The sequence below is a fragment of the Diabrotica virgifera genome, chromosome 10 (assembly GCF_917563875.1).
Source record: "Diabrotica virgifera virgifera chromosome 10, PGI_DIABVI_V3a".
NCBI classification, from domain to species: domain Eukaryota; kingdom Metazoa; phylum Arthropoda; class Insecta; order Coleoptera; family Chrysomelidae; genus Diabrotica; species Diabrotica virgifera.
In genome coordinates this window covers 122,235,892-122,258,020 of record NC_065452.1, presented here as the reverse complement: position 1 = coordinate 122,258,020, position 22,129 = coordinate 122,235,892, and the positions used below count along the sequence as shown (strand labels likewise).

At 35.4% G+C, this 22,129-nt stretch overlaps 1 protein-coding gene across 1 annotated transcript in view; it reads right to left on the bottom strand.

Annotated features, from left to right (window-relative positions):
• Positions 1-590: 590 nt before the first annotated feature.
• LOC114333022 (trypsin-1) overlaps positions 591-22,129 on the bottom strand; it is a 28,795-nt gene continuing 7,256 nt past the window's right edge. Inside the window, exons 2-7 of the mRNA XM_028282836.2 lie at positions 18,618-18,730; positions 17,848-17,978; positions 17,674-17,789; positions 9,788-9,974; positions 2,505-2,910; positions 591-912 (exon numbers count right to left, since the gene is read on the bottom strand). Coding sequence (XP_028138637.1) covers positions 736-912; positions 2,505-2,910; positions 9,788-9,974; positions 17,674-17,789; positions 17,848-17,978; positions 18,618-18,730 — 1,130 coding nt within the window. The 3' untranslated portion in view covers positions 591-735. The remainder of the gene's footprint in view (positions 913-2,504; positions 2,911-9,787; positions 9,975-17,673; positions 17,790-17,847; positions 17,979-18,617; positions 18,731-22,129) is intronic.

The window sequence follows — 22,129 nt, the reverse complement described above, 5'->3', positions numbered from 1 at the left end:
CAGGCTGTTTCATTTAAAATTACTGAGAAAATAGTGTACTTGCGTTCTGACTCATCCTGTATTCGGTATAAAGAAAATTAGCAATATTAATCAGTTTTGAACATTTTGACAATCAATAAAAAATATGGCACCAATAAACCATTTCTGTTGTGCTTATTTTTATTTATACAGGATGTTGAACTTGTTACGATTTTCATATAAAATTGGTTATAACTTTGTACATACCCTGTATAACATAACAAACCATTATATTTTTGTGATGGGACAGTTAAGGAGATTTCGAATATAAAATAAAATACAGGATGTTCTATTTATAAAAACACAAGTTGGGTCTGCCACCTTCTAATTAATTTTATAATATGAATCTCAAAGTTGTCTACAATTTTTGTTATTAACTTTTATCGCTATCTATTACTATAGCGGATCTATTGAGCCTTACCCCACTAATCAATCACCCTGTATACAACTAAATAAATAGCACTGTGATTGAGCTTTAAAATTTCGATGCAAACATCCTACGAGGGGTAATCGAAATTTTGTAAGAACTATTGTTAATTTTTAGTTAAAAAAGGTTAAAAAAGGTTAAAAAATTGTATATTTTACTGATTTTATTTTTAATTTGTACAATAAAATTATATTTTTAGTTGCTTAATTTTATTATAACATTGTAACATGCGTGCAATATTATAGAAACCTAAAACCATACAATAAATTCAAATATCAACAATAATGTAATTACGTTGCAATCTTCTTCGCCATTGTATGTTTTATGATCCAAGGCAAGTAGTTCCCTACTTTAGTATATATTCCAGGAGTGCCTTTATTTCCGCAACCAATGCCCCAAGATACTATTCCAATGGTGATCCATCGTCCATTTTTCAGTTTGTACATTAAGGGGCCTCCAGAATCACCCTGAAAACTTATTGGTTAGTTTTGTTTTTGGAGGTGGCTTAAATGCTAGAATCGAAAATATGCCTATTCCACAAGTACCTACTGAGAATACATGGAGAACCTAAATTAACCTAACCTAGTATTGGGAGGTCCATCAAAATAAACAGGCTGTGGTGGCTAGGCCATTTAGAGAGAATTAATGAGATGAAGCCGTCGAAACACATTTACATCCAAAGACCGGATGGAATGAGGAGAAGGGGCAGGCCCATAGCACGATTTAAGGACCAGGTGGAGGACGACTTGAGGGTGTTAAGAATATGCAATTGGAAAACCAAGGCGAAGGATAGGAAGAAATGGAAGCTGATCCTAGAACAAGTTCAGACCCACCATGGGTTGTATGTAGAGCTAATGATGATGAGTGTTTTCACTATTATACACGAAAATTTCGGTATCAGAGAGATGTTTTCCAAATGGGTTTCCAATACACCAAATTATAACGCAAGATAGTAACTGAATAGTTATATATTATATCAATGAGATATAATCAGGAGAGAGATGATAATGTAGAGATAATCGTAGACAAAGAGAGTATCGATAATACCTGGAAGAATTGATTTTTTGATGAGAGGAAGAACCAGTCCCTAATACGTTAGAGAACGCCTAAACAACATCCGCTATGCAGACGACACCGTTATTTTTGCAGACAGTTTGGACAGTTTACAGCAACTAATAAACAAAGTAAATGAAGTAAGTGAAAGATTTGGACTACAAGTAAATATATCAAAAACTAAATTTATGGTCATCAGCAAAAACAAAATTAGAGACACCCAACTGTTTATCAAGAATACACCAGTGGACCGATTAAAACAGTATGTATACATATCTTGGAACAATAGTAAACGAACAATAGAATCACTCACAAGAAATAAAATGTAGAATAGAGAAGGCTAGGAGTGCATTTAGTAACATGGCCAAACTCTTTAAAAGCCACAACCTTAATCTGGAGATAAAAGTAAGGCTCCTACGATGTTATATCTTCTCAATATTATACTACGGAATTGAATCCTGGACACTCACTGAAGCGATGGAGAAAAAACTTGAAGCCTTCGAGATGTGGCTATACAGGCGAATCCTAAGGATATCATGGACGGACAAGATAACCAACGAGACCGTATTACGAAGAATGGGAAAAAAAAGAGAGGTGATGTATACCATTAAAAGGAGAAAGTTAGGATATCTCGGACACATAATGAGAAACGGCACTAAATACAGATTACTGAAGGTAATCCTTCAAGGCAAAGTATTCGGAAAGCGAGGAATTGGGAGAAGAAGCATATCATGGTTAAAGAACCGTAGGAAATGGTTCTCCACAACAACAACTAATCTATTTAAAGCATCAGTTAATAAAATAATTATAGCCAGAATGATTGCCAATATTCGAAACTAATAGGCACCAAAAGAAGACGAAGATATCAATGAGAAAAAAAGAATATAGAACAAAATGGAAACCACTCATAAAAATATGAAGCACTGTTTCATCTTCATTCCCCATGGAAAGGAGAGAAGGTATATATCCAAAGGTTTATGTTCATAAGTGATTAATTGATACGTACCAAACATGAATCTTTTCCACCTTCATAATCAGCTGCACAAATATTATCGTCTGTAATTTTCTGAACGAAGGCGTCCATGCATTTGTCCAATGGCCAAACTGGCATAGCCACCTGTAGCAATATAGGACTTACCGATCCTGCAAAAACCGTCTGCCCCCACCCTGCCACCACTACGGTTTCATTCGTGTAATCACCATCACGTGGGGGCATACAAATTGGCCAAATGTACGAATTAAAGCTTGTGGCGGTTTTTAATCTGAGAATCGACATGTCGTTTTCGTATGTTGGCAAGACGAAGTATTCGTGATCGATGATTTCAGCTACTTCGTAATCTTTGGAACGGGATTCATCTGGTCTATTGAAATCGTATTCTCCTAATCTGACACGGATTTCCGACGCCACTAAACTAAAAGAAACAACAAACTAAGTTATCAATCTAGTAGTACGTAAACCGACAATAAATATCGTTCTACATACCACCAGATTGACAACAGATGGAGACCTCTCTGGTTACAACCTCCGAGGCTTTTAAAAATTATAAATTATAAGCCATGCGGGTGCTAAGACGATCAGATGAGGGAATTTTAAAAAATTCACGTCCCATCTGCTCAGCGTGGTAAAGCTCCAACGAGAAGGTCTCCTAACTAAGTACTCCAAAAAGAGTAAATAAATTAGACATTAAAAATGTATATAAATGTATACACACACCCAACCTTATATGGAATCACCATGTATTTCAGAGTAATATTCATTTCTTTTAAAAAAACTTGTTATTGTTGCGAAGAATAAGGGTTTTTATTGAAAATAAACAAATCGATGACAATCAGCTAGTACAGCTAGGTACGGTATAGGTTATTTCTTTGAGTTGCAAATTGAACAAAAATAAATAAACTAACTTTTGCGTCCAATAACGAAAATATGCGTCATATGGGGTTATCGAACTTAAAACCGGGAAAGATTATTGGTCTTGTGGAGCAAGTAATGTTCTCAGAGAAACATAGCTGTAGAGCTAGACGTCACACAGGGCGTTCTGTCCAAAACCTATGCTAGGTAACAGGACTAGGAAAGCTCAAAAATAAAGCAAGGGAAAGTCGCCAAAAAGTAATAACTAGCAATAGCTAGCCACGATCGTTTAATTGTCCATTCAGCTGGAAGACACCCAACCATTTCTCACCTGCAGCTCCAGAGGCAGCTTTTGGAAGCTACAGGTGTAACTCTTTCAGTTGAAACGATAAGAAGAAGAGTTCGTGCCAAGAAGTATACAGCAGGACGCAGTTATGGGTTCCCGATGTGTGCTCCCGAACTTGTGCTCCCGGTTATCCAGGCAGCACAAGATTGATCGCCTAACTTGGTGTCTTCACCACCAAAACTGGAACATTAGGGATTGACAAAATGTGCTATTTTCAGAAAAAGTCAGGATTTGTGTAAAATAAGATGACCCACGAAATCGTGTACTTAGCGATCGAGGAAGACAAGCAAGAACAAGCTAACTGCTCACAAGTATGTTGATAACCTGTAGTTAGGCTCTGGAGAGGTTCGACAGGAGAAAATTTAATTTTCTTGCATGATAATGGACCTTCATATACCATTAGAGTGACTAGAGACATCATTGAAGCAGAAGGTATTCCTCGTTTGGAGTGGCCTGCTTACTCACCAGAGCTTAACCCTATAGAGAATTTGTGGGATATGCTTAAAAGAAAAATTAGAGCTCGCCAGGATATTCCACAAAACAGCTGCTCTTGAAGGATGGAGCAACCTACCACAACAAAATGTTGATAATTTGATTAGGAGCGTGCCCACGCAAGCTAAAGCTTGTACAAGAACTAGAAGTGATAACACTGACTACCAAAAAAACAAAAAAAATAAATAAAAACAATTTAAACATTATTCGTTTTACATTGAAATTTTTTATGCTATTGACTTTAAAACAAATAATTTCAATTTGTTTGTTAAATACTTTATTGTTTTATTTAATTGTTATGTATTTGTTATTAAATTGCTTTAAAATAAATATTGTTTGACTTCGTGTGTTCGTTTTTTTTTAAATTCGCACGAAATAATAAGAAATATCAGATGATTCTATATAAGTTTGGGTGTGTGTACCTCGACGCGTGCCGTCCGGGATATCTGGTATCTGGTTCAATCGAAGAGAAGAGGATATGGGTCTACTGATGATGGGGCAAAAAAGTCCCGAACCCGGTATAGACTCTTCCTGCACTCTCTGATTGAACTAGAATATAATGCTGCTGCAGTTTCGGGTTGCAACGAAATGGCAGCTAATCTGAAAAAAAAGCTCAACGTAGATGGCGCTAGTCTAGTTGGAGGACACGTCAACTGTCCAAATCTATATACTTATTTCTAAGTAAAGATTGCATTTATTTCGCTGTGTGAATTTAATTTGGAAAATAAAGTGCCTCAGGACAAAGATTTTTCAAAGATAATCTGATCAGAAAAAAGTGGATTGTAGTAATAAGAAGAGATAAATATGTGCCGGAGAGGAATTGTGATCCGTAAAAAAACTGCTTTAATTTTCATCCAATCAACTTTAATTGCTCACAAGTATGTTGATAACCTGTAGTTAGGCTCTGGAGAGGTTCGACAGGAGAAAATTTAATTTTCTTGCATGATAATGGACCTTCACATACCATTAGAGTGACTAGAGACATCATTGAAGCAGAAGGTATTCCTCGTTTGGAGTGGCCTGCTTACTCACCCGAGCTTAACCCTATAGAGAATTTGTGGGATATGCTTAAAAGAAAAATTAGAGCTCGCCAGGATAATCCACAAAACAGCTGCTCTTGAAGGATGGAGCAACCTACCACAACAAAATGTTGATAATTTGATTAGGAGCGTGCCCACGCAAGCTAAAGCTTGCACAAGAACTAGATGTGATAACACTGACTACCAAAAAAACAAAAAAAAATAAATAAAAACAATTTAAACATTATTCGTTTTACATTGAAATTTTTTATGCTATTGACTTTAAAACAAATAATTTCAATTTGTTTGTTAAATACTTTATTGTTTTATTTAATTGTTATGTATTTGTTATTAAATTGCTTTAAAATAAATATTGTTTGACTTCGTGTGTTCGTTTTTTTTTTTAATTCGCACGAAATAATAAGAAATATCAGATGATTCTATATAAGTTTGGGTGTGTGTACCTCGACGCGTGCCGTCCGGGATATCTGGTATCTGGTTCAGTCGAAGAGAAGAGGATATGGGTCTACTGATGATGGGGCAAAACAGTCCCGAACCCGGTATAGACTCTTCCTGCACTCTCTGATTGAACTAGAATATAATGCTGCTGCAGTTTCGGGTTGCAACGAAATGGCAGCTAATCTGAAAAAAAAGCTCAACGTAGATGGCGCTAGTCTAGTTGGAGGACACGTCAACTGTCCAAATCTATATACTTATTTCTAAGTAAAGATTGCATTTATTTCGCTGTGTGAATTTAATTTGGAAAATAAAGTGCCTCAGGACAAAGATTTTTCAAAGATAATCTGATCAGAAAAAAGTGGATTGTAGTAATAAGAAGAGATAAATATGTGCCGGAGAGGAATTGTGATCCGTAAAAAAACTGCTTTAATTTTCATCCAATCAACTTTAATTGCTCACAAGTATGTTGATAACCTGTAGTTAGGCTCTGGAGAGGTTCGACAGGAGAAAATTTAATTTTCTTGCATGATAATGGACCTTCACATACCATTAGAGTGACTAGAGACATCATTGAAGCAGAAGGTATTCCTCGTTTGGAGTGGCCTGCTTACTCACCCGAGCTTAACCCTATAGAGAATTTGTGGGATATGCTTAAAAGAAAAATTAGAGCTCGCCAGGATAATCCACAAAACAGCTGCTCTTGAAGGATGGAGCAACCTACCACAACAAAATGTTGATAATTTGATTAGGAGCGTGCCCACGCAAGCTAAAGCTTGCACAAGAACTAGATGTGATAACACTGACTACCAAAAAAACAAAAAAAAATAAATAAAAACAATTTAAACATTATTCGTTTTACATTGAAATTTTTTATGCTATTGACTTTAAAACAAATAATTTCAATTTGTTTGTTAAATACTTTATTGTTTTATTTAATTGTTATGTATTTGTTATTAAATTGCTTTAAAATAAATATTGTTTGACTTCGTGTGTTCGTTTTTTTTTTTAATTCGCACGAAATAATAAGAAATATCAGATGATTCTATATAAGTTTGGGTGTGTGTACCTCGACGCGTGCCGTCCGGGATATCTGGTATCTGGTTCAGTCGAAGAGAAGAGGATATGGGTCTACTGATGATGGGGCAAAAAAGTCGCGAACCCGGTATAGACTCTTCCTGCACTCTCTGATTGAACTAGAATATAATGCTGCTGCAGTTTCGGGTTGCAATGAAATGGCAGCTAATCTGAAAAAAAAGCTCAACGTAGATGGCGCTAGTCTAGTTGGAGGTCACGTCAACTGTCCAAATCTATATATTTCTAAGTAAGGATTGCATTTATTTCGCTGTGTGAATTTAATTTGGGAAAATAAGATGCCTCAGGGTTGTCCTATAGCTTTGTGCTTATCTATAATATCAGGACAAAGATTTTTCAAAGATAATCTGATCAGAAAAAAGTGGATTGTAGTAATAAGAAGAGATAAATATGTGCTGACAATAAAAGCACGTATCAGCAATAAATATTTTGTTGAAACAGATTACGTATTGGCCCTGGATTCGACTGCAAAAACATTAAATACTATTTATTTGTCTTTTATTTTGTTACCTTCTTCTTCTTGATGTACCTATCCGTGACGAATGTGGCGATCATCATGGCAATCTTCACTTTATCTGTAGCAACGCAGAAAAGCTGCACAGATGTTGTGTTGATCCAGGTTCTGAGGTTCTTTAACCAGGATGTTCTTCTTATTTCTGGACCTCACTTTCCAAATATTTTTCCTTGCAGGATGGCTTGTAGGAGGGCATATTCTGGATTCATTTCGCATAATGTGTCCAAAGTATTCTAACTTTCGAGATTTGATCGTGGTCAGTACCTCTCGGTTCTTCCCCATTCTTCTATGAACCCGATTGTGACCCGACTCATTTGTGACCCGATAAGTCCATGGGATTTTAAGAATTTTCCGATATAGCCACACCTCAAATGCTTCCAATTTTCGGAGCATATCTTCGTTCAAGGTTTATGATTCAACACCATAAAAAAGGACAGAGAAGACGTAAGGTTTGTTCATAGAACGATCAGCAACCGTTGCCAACCATCAGACGCATGCGCGTTCATAGCCTACGAACGCTAACTGTTAACTGCGCAACGCTAGCTGTTAACTGCGCATGTGTCTGATGGTTGGCAACGGTTGCTGATCGTTTGGATCGTACTACGAACAAACCTGTAGCATCTCAGCATTCTTACTTTTATATCAAGAGAAAGGTGGCTCTTGAATAAGGCCCCCATACAGTTGAAGGTTGATCTAGCATCTAGCTTTTCGGATGCGCGCTCTTATCTCTTGGTTCTTGGTCTCATTCTTCATTTATTATGGTGGCGGAGTAGTTGTAGTGCCTCACTCTTTCTACAGGGGTTTGGTTGATGTAGAGTTGACCTTCTGTTATCTTTTTCTTGCTAATGATCATAAGCTTTCTCTTCTTTACGTTTATATTGAGTCCATATTGTTGACTGTAATACGTGATTTTGTTAATGAGGACTTGTAGGTTTTCTAGGTTGTCTTTGTGTATGTTTCAAAGCTTCGATAAATATTATTTCAGCAGGTAGAGTAAAGATTGAAAATTAGGGGGGACAAAATGCAGCCTTGCCTTGCCTCACTCCACGTATGATTTTCACATATTCGGTGTGTTCACCGTTAACTCTGAGGTTTGCAGTCTGATTCCAGTAAAGATTTCTAATTATTTTCAGATCTTGGTTGTTAATTCCTGCTTCTTTTAATATTTTTGCATCATTTTGGCGTACCGTACTCGATCAAAAGCTTTCTCGTAATCAACCAGACATGCGTATACGTCGCAATTGACGTCTCTGCATCTCTGAAATAAGACTTGTATTGAAAACAAAGCCTCTCTCGTACCAACATTTAGTAACCCGAACTGGTTGGGCAAAATTTGACTTTCACACAGCTTAGATATTCTTTCATGGATTATCTTTAGGAACAATTTTAGGAGATGACTCATCAGGCTTTTATTTTTTCATATTTCTTACACCAATCTGTAGCGCTGGAGTTTAAATGTCTTAGTTCAATAGTAAATTTACAAAGGATTAAATTTTTTCCCCTCTCTGTCATGTGAATAACTTTTTTCCAGTAATTCTTGCATTTTTTTCTCAATTCGTTTTTCAACTCACAAACAATTCAAGATCCGTATTTTTTCTGCCCTAATTTATTAAATCGCAATAATTAAAACAAAACTACCATACAAGCTTAAAGAACTGTCAAAACGTTGACCCCCAACTACACTAGCGCCGCCAAGCGGGAGCAACGTCGTACGTAGCTGCCATTGTAAATGTTTATACATTTTCAATGTCTAATTTATTTAATCTTTTTGGAGTACTAAGGAGACCTTCTCGTTGGAGATTTATCACGCTGAGCAGATGGGACGTGAATTATTTAAAATTCCCTCATCTTCTGATCGTCTTAGCAGCCGCATGGCTTATAATTTTTAAAAGCCTCGCAGGCTGTAACCAGAGAGGTCTCCATCTGTTGTCAATCTGGTGGTATGTAGAACGATATTTATTGTTGGTTTATGTACTACTAGATTGAGAACTTAGTTTGTTTCTCAGCAGATGTCGCTACGATATCCGAGACATTTCGTTCGTTGCAATCCGGGACGGCACGCATCGAGGTATCTGGTTCAATCGGAGAGAAGAGGATATGGGTCTATTGATGATGGGGCAAAAAAGCCCCGAAATCGGTTTAGACTCTTCCTGCACTGTCTGATTGAACTAGAATATAATGCTGCTGCAGTTTCGGGTTGCAACGAAATTGAAAATGTTTATACATTTTTTTAATGTCTAAAAGAAACAACTAAATTTAGAATACACAAATTGCAGTTCAAAAATAAATAAAACAAATTAAACTGAACATCTCTGCTTTAGATCCTTTCCATATTCTTTGTTTACCTATTTTTTGATGTTCCTTAGTGCAATTTGTAATATTGTTAACACCAAAAATATTCAAATTGTTAGAAACGGTTTTTCTCAGCAATCGAAGCTACGTTCAAAAGTAAATAACCCCTATAATAACTTTTCCTGAATATATTCTTTGTCATATATTAATTAAATATGCATCTTACCCTTGAGTGCAATGTGCAGCAGTTAAAATGTGCGTATCTGTTATCAAAACACCTCCGCAAAACTGATTTTCGATATGCAGTATCATATGCTGTCTGTACCGATATAAAGCAGCCATCCAAGGCCACTCTTGAGTACTGGTTGTTTTAGTCTCCACCTTGGTTCTTCCTTCTACTGCGAGTCCACATCCTGAAATGTATTTAAAAGGGAATATAGAATAATATAAAAGAAGCACAAACAAACACAGATAACCCCAGACGTATAACTATAAATGGCAGTGAGATAGAAAAAGTCCAGGAATATATCTACCTAGACCAAATCCTGAAACTTGACAAAGAGAACCAAAGTGCGGAAATTACTAGGAGATCAAGACTAGCATGGGCAGGATTTGGAAAACTTAGTTGGTTACTTAAGAACCACAAAATACCCCAATACTTGAGGAGCAAAGTGTTCAACCAGTACATCCTTCCTATCATGACATATGTATGTCAAACCTGGACCCTAACCAATATATATATATAGTGACTGTACACCCCGATATGGGACTAAGTCGCGTAAGCTTTCTAGATCCTATTTCTTAGGAGGATCAGTCCCTTTTGCTTATGTTATCTTCTTAACGATTTCTCTCCTCTTAACGATTTCTCACCCTAACCAATGCAAATATGAATAAACTAGCCACAACAGAAACAGCAATGGAAAGAGCAATGTTAGGTAAACGACTGTCAGATAAAAAGAGGAACGACTGGGTAAGATCAAAAACAAAAGTCGAGGACATAACAACAAAAGTTGCTAAATTTAAATGGAGCTTCGCAGGCCACACTGCTAGACAAAAAGACCAACGTTGGAATGCAACAATACAACATTGGAGACCTTACCAAAGTAAACGACCGAGAGGAAGACCACAGATGAGATGGGTTGATGATATTAAAAGAGTAGCCGGAACAAACTGAAAATATGCTAAGGATAGAGACCGATGGAAGGAGTTGGGAGATGCTTATGTCCAAACGTGGACGATAGAAGGCTAAGAAGAAGAAGAAGAAGATAAAAGAAACCGAGGACGACCACCGACTAGATGAACCGAAGACGTCAAAAGAGTAGCGGGAAGCTGGCTACAAGCGGTCCAGTGTAGAGAACACTAGAACGAACTGAGGGAGGTATATGTCCAGCAGTGGACGCGATTGGCTGATTGATGATGATGATAGAATAATATTCTCCATTTGAAAATTATTGGAATCAAAGTTTTTATGTTGAGTAATATATGCCTCCAACATGAACCGCATATGAACTGTAGCGCAAACTGAACATAGATAGGTACCTATGATATTGATGAGCAATATACTAAATTTATAATCCAAATGCAGTAGAAATAAACAAACCAAGACACCTTAAATTCTATTAGGAGCACTCCCGAATCATAATTTACAATGTATAAACTTTGGAAATCATGATTTGGGATTTACAATGTATACACAGTGTATAAAATGGATGAGAGAAAAGTGCGACGAAATGGAGGATGTGATATCTAGACACGACTTATTTAATGTGTACAAAAAACTAAAGGAAATAAGTAACATATTTAAAAAACGAATTCCCTCTGTGCGCGTTGACAATAATAACAAAATTATTGTAAATGAGCACGAAATAAGAAAAGAATGGCAACTGTATACATCAGAGTTGTTTGAAGATGACAGGAATAAGTAATATTGCCGAATTCTACCAAAACTGTACTGACGGCCCAGAAATTATGAAATGCGAAGTAGAACACGCTATAAATAGTGCTAAAATTAGATAAGCTTGTGGTCCAGATGATATACCAACTGAGTTGCTGAAACTAATAGAGTATGATAACATAAAAGTAGTAGTAAGACTTTTTAATTTAATATATAACACCGGAGTGATTCCCACAGATTGGCTCAAATCCATCTTTGTTGCAATACCTAAAAAACACAATGCGAGAAAATGCTCAGACTCAGAATATCGATTAATTAGCCTAATGAGCCACACTCTTAAGATTTTCCTAAGAATACTTCACAACAGAATTAGACGCAAATGCGAAGAAGATCTCGAAGATACCTAATTTGATTTTAGAAATGCTATGGGCACCAGGGAGGCACTTTTTGCGCTTAACATCATATTACAAAAATGCCGTGATCAAAGAAAAGATGTATAGTACATGCAGCCAATATGGCCAAGCAGGCAATATGGCCACTTCCTTATAACTCGGTAACTATGTTGAATTTGAAGTAGATGGCGCAATAGATATAAACAGTATGTTCGCCAAATACGACAGCCGCTAGAGTAATCAGTGAATCAGTCTTAAGCCGACATTGTGAGTGTGTGCTGCATTACAGAAGAAAATAGTGCCTCGTAAGTGCGTCATTATAAACGTGAAACTTATTATATCTCTTTTTACAGTAACAATCACGTAAGTATTTTTTCAGTAGATATTACGTTTAGATTGTGCAAAGGTACGATGATAAATGAGTGCAGTTATTTTTTGGATAAGTTTATGATAGTGCCTTATATTTGAAAAAACAGTTGATTTGGTTCATGTGAGCAATATGGCCATTATCGATAGACAGCAATATGGCCATGGCCATATTGCTATGCATACATTTTCCTAATAGCGTATGTATCATACCAGTTTTTTTGTAATGTTTTCTCTATTGTTTAAGGAATAACGATGGGTCGTATTCGTTCTAGAGGCATAAGAGGGCAATGGAGTGAAGAAGACTTAACCCAAGCGCTTCAAGCTGTGAACGCGGGTATGTCAGTAAATAGGGCCAGTACAACTTATAATCTACCAAGGAGAACCCTTAGGCGCTATGTCGAGCAAGGTAAGACAGGAAAAGCCGCCATGGGTCATAAACCCATCTTAACTCAAGAACAAGAAGCTGAATTAAGTCGAAGAATCATTCGGTTATCCGAAGTAGGTTACCCGCTAACTGCAAGTGTACTTCGTCGATGTGTTTACCGGTATACCAAGTTGAATAATATTCCAAATCCTTTTAGAGAAGAAAAAGAAAAGGCTGGGCGATATTGGCTAAAGGGATTTATGGAAAGAAACCCTCAAATTCGAGTTAGAAAAGCACAAAATCTAAATCCGGCAAGAGCCCAAAAACTAAACAAATTCATTGTAAATGACCATTTCACCAAGCTAGAAGAAGTATTGCGATCTTTACATATAATGGAACATCCTGAAAGAATCTATAATATCGACGAGAAAGGATGCAGGCTCTGTTTGCACCATCAACAAAAGGTGTTAGCTGCAAAAGGGTCACGGCGGGTACATCTCGTTACGAACGAACACGCACAAAATGTTTCAATTGTAGCCTGTGGTAATGCTATCGGAACAGCAATACCTCCCGTAATTTTATTTAAAGGGAAGCGCATGAAACAAGAATGGAGTGATTCAATGCCTGCAGGGACTTCAGTACTTATGACCGAAAAAGGTAGCATGACACAAGCAGCATTTTCCCGTTGGATAGAGCATTTTGCAAAGTTTAAGGTTCAAGGTCAATGTCTGCTTATTTTTGATGGAGCCAAGTGTCACTTGGACTACAGTATTTTGGAAACCGCTGACAGATTTGATATAACGTTGTATTGTTTGCCCAGTAATACGACTCACGAACTCCAGCCAATGGATAAGGCTGTATTTAGGGCGTTTGAGTATTACTGGGACGATGAGGTAGTAAAATATTTTTCCACGCATCCAGACGAACGTTCAATTAGTAAGATGCGTTTTGGAGGCATATTTTCAGCTGTTTGGGATAAAACAATGACAATGTCAAATATTAAAGCAGGCTTCAGAGCAACAGGGATATATCCTCTAAATTCTAAATCGTGAAGCAATTCCAGAGATTGCATTTGCTCCAAGCACTGCAAGTCAAAATCAGGACTAAGAACCTCAACAGCAACAGCAAATGTCTCAAGAAACAGTTCCATCTAATACATCTGGTTTATTAGGGAATAAGGAAAATAATGTCGATCGCTCAATTTCTTTAGAAGCTGGTCCATCCACATCTGGTGTAAGATCACAAAAGAAAAACGGTACTAGAGCCAGAACTTGTACCCATGATGACAGCAGCAGTGATTCAGACAGTCATTTCAGTGTACACGATGAATCTAGTAACCCTTATTCTGACGAAGAAATTGTACAAGATCCTGCCTTGAACGAGAACAATTCGTTTACTGAGATGCTACCAACTCCAGATATGGTACTAACCAAAGCTAAGAAACCCAGAAAACCTGCTCTGAACAGTAGAGCCCAAGTTGTCACAAGAAACTTGTTCACTAAAGAAAACAAAATTCTTAAGGATATTTCAGTATTAAGTACGAATATCAAAAAAAAATCAAAAATATCTAGAGCACTAAAACCACAATGTAAAATTTTAAATGAGTCTTGGTATTGTAAACTCTGCAGGGAAGATAGACAAGCAGATATGCGCTTATGTGTTAAATGCAAGGCTTATGTCCATGAGGAGTGCATGGGACTCACTAAAGACGATGTCATAGAAATTTTCATGTGTCCAGATTGTGGATAAAAATTTCATTTTTATGAATAAAAAATTTGTTTTTGCAGTTACCCTATATTGACCTGTCATAATAAATTAATTTTTGAGCTTATGTTATTATTTTGACCTTTTATTTCAATTATTCCCGAATAACATTTTTTTGTAATTCTGTACATAATGAATATTTTGTATGGCCTTATTGCCATACACCCGGTTGGCAATATGGCCAACTCATATTATATCTTATATTACTCATATTTTTGTAACGGTTCTTACGGTTGACTTTTAATTACTTAGAATATCTGTCTAATAATGTAGTTTATACTATAGCATATCAAAAGTTTTGAAAAACTGAAAACATTATTATGTAAAAAAATAAAACGTATTAGCATGGCCATATTGGCTGCATGTACCTTATTTGCATGTTTCGTGGACTTCGAAAAGGCATTCGATAAAATAGGTACAGCATGTAAAATTAATGCAAATACTGAAAAATATCGGAATAGATGACAAAGATATTCGTGTCATTAAAAATTTGTACTGGAATCAAACTGCTACGGTCAAAATTGGAGATAACTACACCGATGAAATCTCCATACAACGAGGAGTCAGACAAGGTTGCATTTTGTCACCAACATTGTTTAATGTTTACTCGGACCAGTTATTTAAAAAGGCACTTGAGAGACAGCCATATGGAATAAAAATCAACGGAGAACTACTTAATGTGACAAGATATGCAGACGATACAGTAATTATGTCAGATAATATTGAAGGTCTCCAAATTCTGCTTGATCGTATTCACGAGGTAGGAGAGTAAATGGGCATTAAAATAATCTCAAACAAAACCAAATTTTTAGTGTTTAGTCGTGACCCACATCCCGATGCAAAACTTCAATTAAACGGAGTCCAAGTTGAGAAAGTTCACGAAATGACATATTTGGGAACTGTGATAACGGACCAACTAGATTCAGACATAGAAATAAAACGTAGAATAGCAATGACTAAAACTAGTGTTATGAAAATGAAATCATTTCTTTGCAATAATCATCTCAGTTTAGAACTAAGACAAAGAATGGTCAAGTGCTATGTTTGGTCCGTACTTTTGTATAGTGCAAAAGTGTGGACGCTAAAAGTATCGATCATGAACAGAATTGAAGCATTGGAAATGTGTATTCATAGACGGATGCTGAAGATACCCTGGACAGCAAGAAAAACTAATGAAGAAGTACTAAGGAAGGTCAACAAAGATAGAGAACTGCTAAAGACTGTTAAACATCGAAAAATGTCTTATCTGGGACATACAGTGAGGGGAAGTCGATATAAAATATTACAACTGATCGTGAAAGGCAAAATAGAGGGCCGTAGAGGTGTAGGAAGAAAACAAGTTTCTTGGTTAAAAAACATTCTTGAATGGACTCAGATATCAAATGCAGGACAATTATTGAGGACAATAAGAAGAAGAATACATTGTAAATTATGATTTAGGAGTGCTCCTAGCAGCATTTAACGTGTCTTGGTTTGTTTATTTCTACTGCATCTTGTTTGTAAATTTAGTATACGATTGACTAAAACATTGTAGGTATACTAGAACCGTGTAAAGAAATACGAAAGATTTTTGCAAGGAGAAAAGAGAAATAAATGGACAACGTGATACTCAATATGATAGAACAACGGAGACAATATAAGAATAAATATAACAATAAATACAGGGATATTAACCACTAGATAAGGAAAATGATAAAACAGGCAAAAGAAAAACACTTTGAAGAAAAATGCAAACAGATCGAGGACCTTCAAAAAAGATACGACTATTTAATCTACACAAGAAAGTCGAAGAAATGACAGCACTAGGAAAACAAAATCTCACTGGTGCACTTCTTGATAGACACGGGATTACTATAACACAGACGGATGAGAAAGTACAACGCTGGGTAGAATACATCGACGAACTATTCGATGATGAAAGAGGGACCTGGAACACATAGAACTTACTTCAGAAGAAATAGGTCCAGATATTACAAAAGAAAATATTTAAAAACAACGAAAAGTGGGAAAAGCCTTGGACTTGACCTACTTTTATCAAAATACTACAAATTATAGAATAGAAGCACATTGACGTTTTAATGACACTCTTGAACCAAATTTATAGTTCAGGAGGTTTAACACAAAGACTGGTTAACGTTGATCTTTATTTGTTTCCCAAAAAAAAATCAAGAGAAAGCGGCGATTACCGCACCATTCTTCTTCTTTATTGGCATCATAACCCTGGATGAGTCTTTGCCTGTCTGGCTATGTTCTTCCATTCAGATCTCTCTTGTGCCCTTCTCCTCCATTGTCTTATATTCATGGTTTTCAGGTCGTTTTCCACGTCATCCAACCATCTCGTACTGGACTTTCTTTATTTTTCGACTACCGGCTTCCACTGTAATATGTTCTTTGTCGTTTTAGTATCTTCTTGTCGTTGAACATGTCCCAGCCATGACAGTATTTGACTTTTCACAAATGTTACAATATCATACCCTTCATTCAGTTCATTAACCTCGTCGTTTCTCCTGATTCTCCATGTGCCGTCTTCCTCTTGCACCGGGCCATATACTTTTCTCAGTATCTTTCTCTCGAATGTCCTGAGTTGGGCTTCATCTTTTTTCGTCATTACCCAGGTTTCACAATCATAGGTTACTAAGGGTCTAATCAATGTTCTGTAGTAGTCATGTTGGTTCTTTTTTCTAATAATTTAGATGTCATCAATCTTTTATTAGCATAGCATGTACGATTTCCACTGAAAATACGTGCATTAATTTCACTACTTACGGAATTCTTCTGATTGTATCTGTACCCAGATATGTGAAGGCATCCACACGTTTAATAGTATAGTTGTCTATTGCTCATTCTCATGTATATGCTATTCTCAGGTGATCTTTTGATTGTCATGTACTTAGTTTTTATTTCCTTTATTTTAAGCCCTCTTTTTTGTGCTTCAGGATCAATTTCCTTAAACGTTTCGATCAGTCGTGTCTTGCTTCTACTAATAATGGCAGCATCGTTTGCATATGCAGTAATTTGTACTGTTTTGGTATTTATATGGCCGGTTACATTGGTTTTTCTGATGACTGCCTCAAGAACTAGGTTGAACAGCATGGTTGAAAGTGCGTCTCCCTGTCTCACAGGGGAGACAGTTCTCCATCTACTTACCGCACCATTAGCTAAATTATAAACTGGACATAGACATTAATGATACACAATTTGTGTTTCGAAAAGGCCTATGAATGCGCGAAGCTCTCTGTTATTGATGTCCTGTGCCCAAGAATGAAGATCTAGAAGATCTGTGCCCAAAAATGAATAGAATAAGGCACAAGAGACAAATAATTATTTACCTGTGTATTTGTCACCTACATCGTAATCATCTCCACCAGCCGGTAGATCTATGATCAGCTGAGATCCAACAACTCCAGCACTAGCGATGTCATCTGGACAACATACACCAACGAAACTACAAAATAAAGAATTTAATAATATCAATACATGAAAAAAACGAAATCATCTTATACCTTTGCTCTATTACACATAGATAATCTAGCGTATTCAGCTGTTGAAAAATACTTGTCGGGCAATAAGCAATGTGTTTACAATGACCTTTTACGTCTCCTGGACCTATACATTCTTGATACCTTTTATTTAACTAAAAAAGTTGAAATGAAATAATAAAAGCAAAAGAGTAGAAAAAGCTCAAACAATTGTAGTGTTACCCCCAGCAAAAAATTCCATCTCTTTTCCGATCAATCAAAGAGAACATTCCAAATAACAACATAGAGCTTATGCAGACTGCCCACGAGCTTACATAGGCCAAACAAGTCGAAGAATCCAACATAGGATCTATAAACATTCGATTTCTCTTCGCAAATCCGGTTCAATTTCAGATCTAGGCCAACATAAACTCCATACAGGTCACAATAGTGATTTTGAAAATTCCAGGAGGATAGTCATCATCCAAGTAAAATCCAGGAGAGGGCTATCTGATATGCAGGACATAATGCTTTCGGATTAGACCGCAGACCATTCGTGGATCTCTTTGTTGGTATGTTGGATTCGGTAATTGTAGCTCTTGTTGTGGTTTTTATAAGAAAAAGGTGAGAGTATTATTATTTAAGATGAGGCTCAGATAAATTTATTGTCTGTTTTCCACTCAACTTTTACCTCGCCTGATTAGAGGATTTTAAGATTGAGTTGTTGAATAAAATTATTATTTATAATCCCATTGTTAATCAATACTTCGTTTTCTTTTTACAAATTATTCCAATTATTTGTTATATTAACTTACCTTAAATTTCTTACTTAAACCTAGATATCGTTTTCTTCTTATGTGATCTCTATTTAAAAATGCTGCATGTACCTTCTCATCGTATATTGACCTTGACACATCAGTTTTGATCTCTGTGAAGTAAAGTAAAGAAAATATTGGTGAAATAATATAACACATACGAAGAGTTTAACAATAAATAAAAGAAAAGTAAAAATCTATATGTTCTGTCGAGATAATAGAGACAATCATCATCATCACTGGCTCGACAGCCCTTTCTGGGTCTTGGCCTGTTCCAGGATTCTTCTCCACTCTGATCTGTTTCGTGCGTTTTCTCCAGTTTTTTATTTTTAAGGTTATTATATCATTTTCTATTTGTTCTAAATGTCTCAGCTTCGGTCTTCCTCTTGTTCTTTTTCCTACTGGCATCTGTTTGAATATTTTGTTTGGTATTTCGCCTTCTTCCATTCTTTCTACATGTCCCATCCAACGCAGCCGTCCTATTTTAATGAATGTTATGATATCCGGATCCTGGTATATTTCGTATAGTTCAAAGTTGTACCTTCTTCGCCAAATTCCGTTTTCTTTTGTGCCCTTATATATGTGTCGCAAGATTTTTCTTTTAAAGGTGGCTAGCAATGTTTCCTCTCTTTTAGTGAGTGTCCAGGTTTCTGAGCCGTATGTAAGTACCGGTCTTATTAAGGTTTTGTATATTTGGCATTTTGTTTTCCTTGCGACGTTATCTGATCTTAGTTGCCGAATTAAGCCATGGTAACTTTTATTGGCAATAAATATTCGCCTCTTCACTTCCTCTGCTACGTTATTATCAGACGTGACTAGGGATCCCAAGTATGTAAAGTTTTTTACCCCCTCAATGTTGTATTCTCCTATTGTTATATTTTGTGGCTGCCTTATAATAGAGACAATAGAGACAATAAAACATTCATTAAGCTAAGCTAATCAATGATAAAATATAATTATATATTAGCAAGATTAATAACCCTACGCACTATCTGCCAGCAATACGGTATCGTCTGCATACCTAATATTGTTTATAAGTTGGCCATTTACTGCACTACCATCTTCTGATTCCAAGGCTCCCCTAAAGATATTTTCAAAGTATATGTTTAATGCTAGTGACAGTATGTAACCCTGTCGAACTGCTTTTCCGACTTTAAAGATCTTGGACAGTTCATTTTCGAATCGCATTGCTACTTTTACTGAAGATATAAGTTTGAGATTAGTCTTATATCCTTACCATCGAGTCCTGGTGTTAGGATATCCAGGATTTTAGAATTAGTTTCTCATGTGGTAGGTACTTTGTCAAATGCCTTCTCGAAATCAATGAAACATGCATATACATCGCAATTAACATACAGATAATATTAATACAGATTAATTAGTTTGATAAGCCCACATTGAAACAAGAGGCGTCAGACAGGGATGCATTCTATCCCCGCTGTTATTTAATATCTACTCGTATACAGGGTGTTTCATTGGGAAACGGAAATACTTTAATGGTGAATAGAGGTCACCAAGGCGGTTCTAGGTATACTAAATTTTTTGCCCTACCGACTTTTATATCCGAGTTACAGGGTGTTTTATAGATTTTGCTTATTTTTTTCCTAAGCCATAACTTTAGAACCACCCTGTATATTTTTTTAATATTTGGTACACATATCTCTCATTCAAAACCCAAACGACCGACATACTAATCACAAGAAAAATCCAGGTCCGTATTAACAAAAAATTATAAAATAATTGTGACCTTAAAACAACACCCTGTATATTGAAATTTTCAAAATCTGTTTGCATATTTGAAAAGAGCACAAAAAACTAAGTCTAATAGTTTGCTTAGATTTTTCGGCCAGACAATTTTTTGACTTTTATTTTGAAATTATATTGATTTTTTTAAGAACTCCACATTAAAAAGCAGGTATTATTAACTTTTAATTATAAATTATTAAATTTATTGAATAAATACTCATTTTAAAATTAATCAATATTTATTTACCACATTGGAACGACCCAATTATTAATCACAAGAAAAATCCAGGTCCGGATGAACAAAAAAACATAAAGTAATTGTGACCTTGAAACAACACCCTGTATATTGACATTTTCAAAAATTGTTTGCACATTTGAAAAGACCACAAAATTCCGAGTTTATAGATTCACTTTGATTTTTTGTGCAAAAATTTATTAACTTTAATTTTGAAATTAAATATATTCAAATTTGTAAGAACCCTGAAATTAATAAGCAGGTTTTTAAAGCACTTTTATTAATAAATCATTCAAGTTGATGAATAAATACTAATTTTAAAAATAATCGATTATTATATACAGCATTAGAAGGACTTACTTATTAATCACAAGAAAAATCCAGGTCCGTATTAACAGCAAAATACAAAGTAAGTCTGACCTTGAAAAAACGTTTGCACACGTTTATATTGAAATTTTTAAAATACGTTTGCACACCTGAAGAGAGCACGAAAAACTAAGTTTAATGTCCGTCTTTAATTTTTTGTGCAGACAATTTAATGACATTACTTTTGAAATTATATCGAATATATTTTATTATGAGTTCCCAGAGTTCTTAAAAATTTCGACATAATTTCAAAATTAAATTTATTAAATTGTCTGGCCAAAAAATTGAAGCTAACGATTAAACTTATTTTTTTGTGCTCTTTTCATACCTATGCATGTGCAAACGGATTTTGAAAATTTCAATATACAGGGTGTTGTTTCAAGGTTACAATTACTTTATATTGTTTTGTTAATCCGGACCTGGATTTTTGTTGTGATTTGTAAGTGGGTCATTCGAATGTCGTAAATAAGTATTGAATATTTTTAAAATGGGTATTTATTTAATAACTTTAATAATTTATTGTTAAAAGTGCTTTAAAAATCTGCTTTTTAATTTCAGTGTTCTTAAAATTATCAATATATTTAATTTCAAAATTAGTCATTAAATTTCCTTCACGAAAAATTAAAGCAAACCGATAAACTCAAATTTTTGTGGTCTTTTCAAATGTGCAAACAAATTTTGAAAATTTCAATATACAGGGTGTTGTTTCAAGATAACAATTACTTTTTTTTTTTTTTTTTTGTTAATCCGGACCTGGATTTTTCTTGTGATTAATAATTGGGTCGTTCCAATGTGACAAATAAGTATTGATTAATTTTAAAATAAGTATTTATTCAATAGCTTTAATAATTTATAATTAAAAAGTTATTAATACCTTCTTTTTAATGTCTTAAAAAGTTCTTAAAAGAGTTCTTAAAAGAGTTCTTAAAAAATTCAATATAATTTTAAAATTAAAGTCATAAAATTGTCTGGCCGAAAAATTGAAGCGAACGATTAGACTTAGTTTTTTGTGCTCTTTTCAAATATGCAAACAGATTTTCAAAATTTCAATATACAGGGTGTTGTTTTAAGGTCACAATTACTTTATAATTGTTTGTTAATCCGGACCTGGATTTTTCTTGTTATTAGTATGTCGGTCGTTTGGGTTTTGGATGAGACACATGTG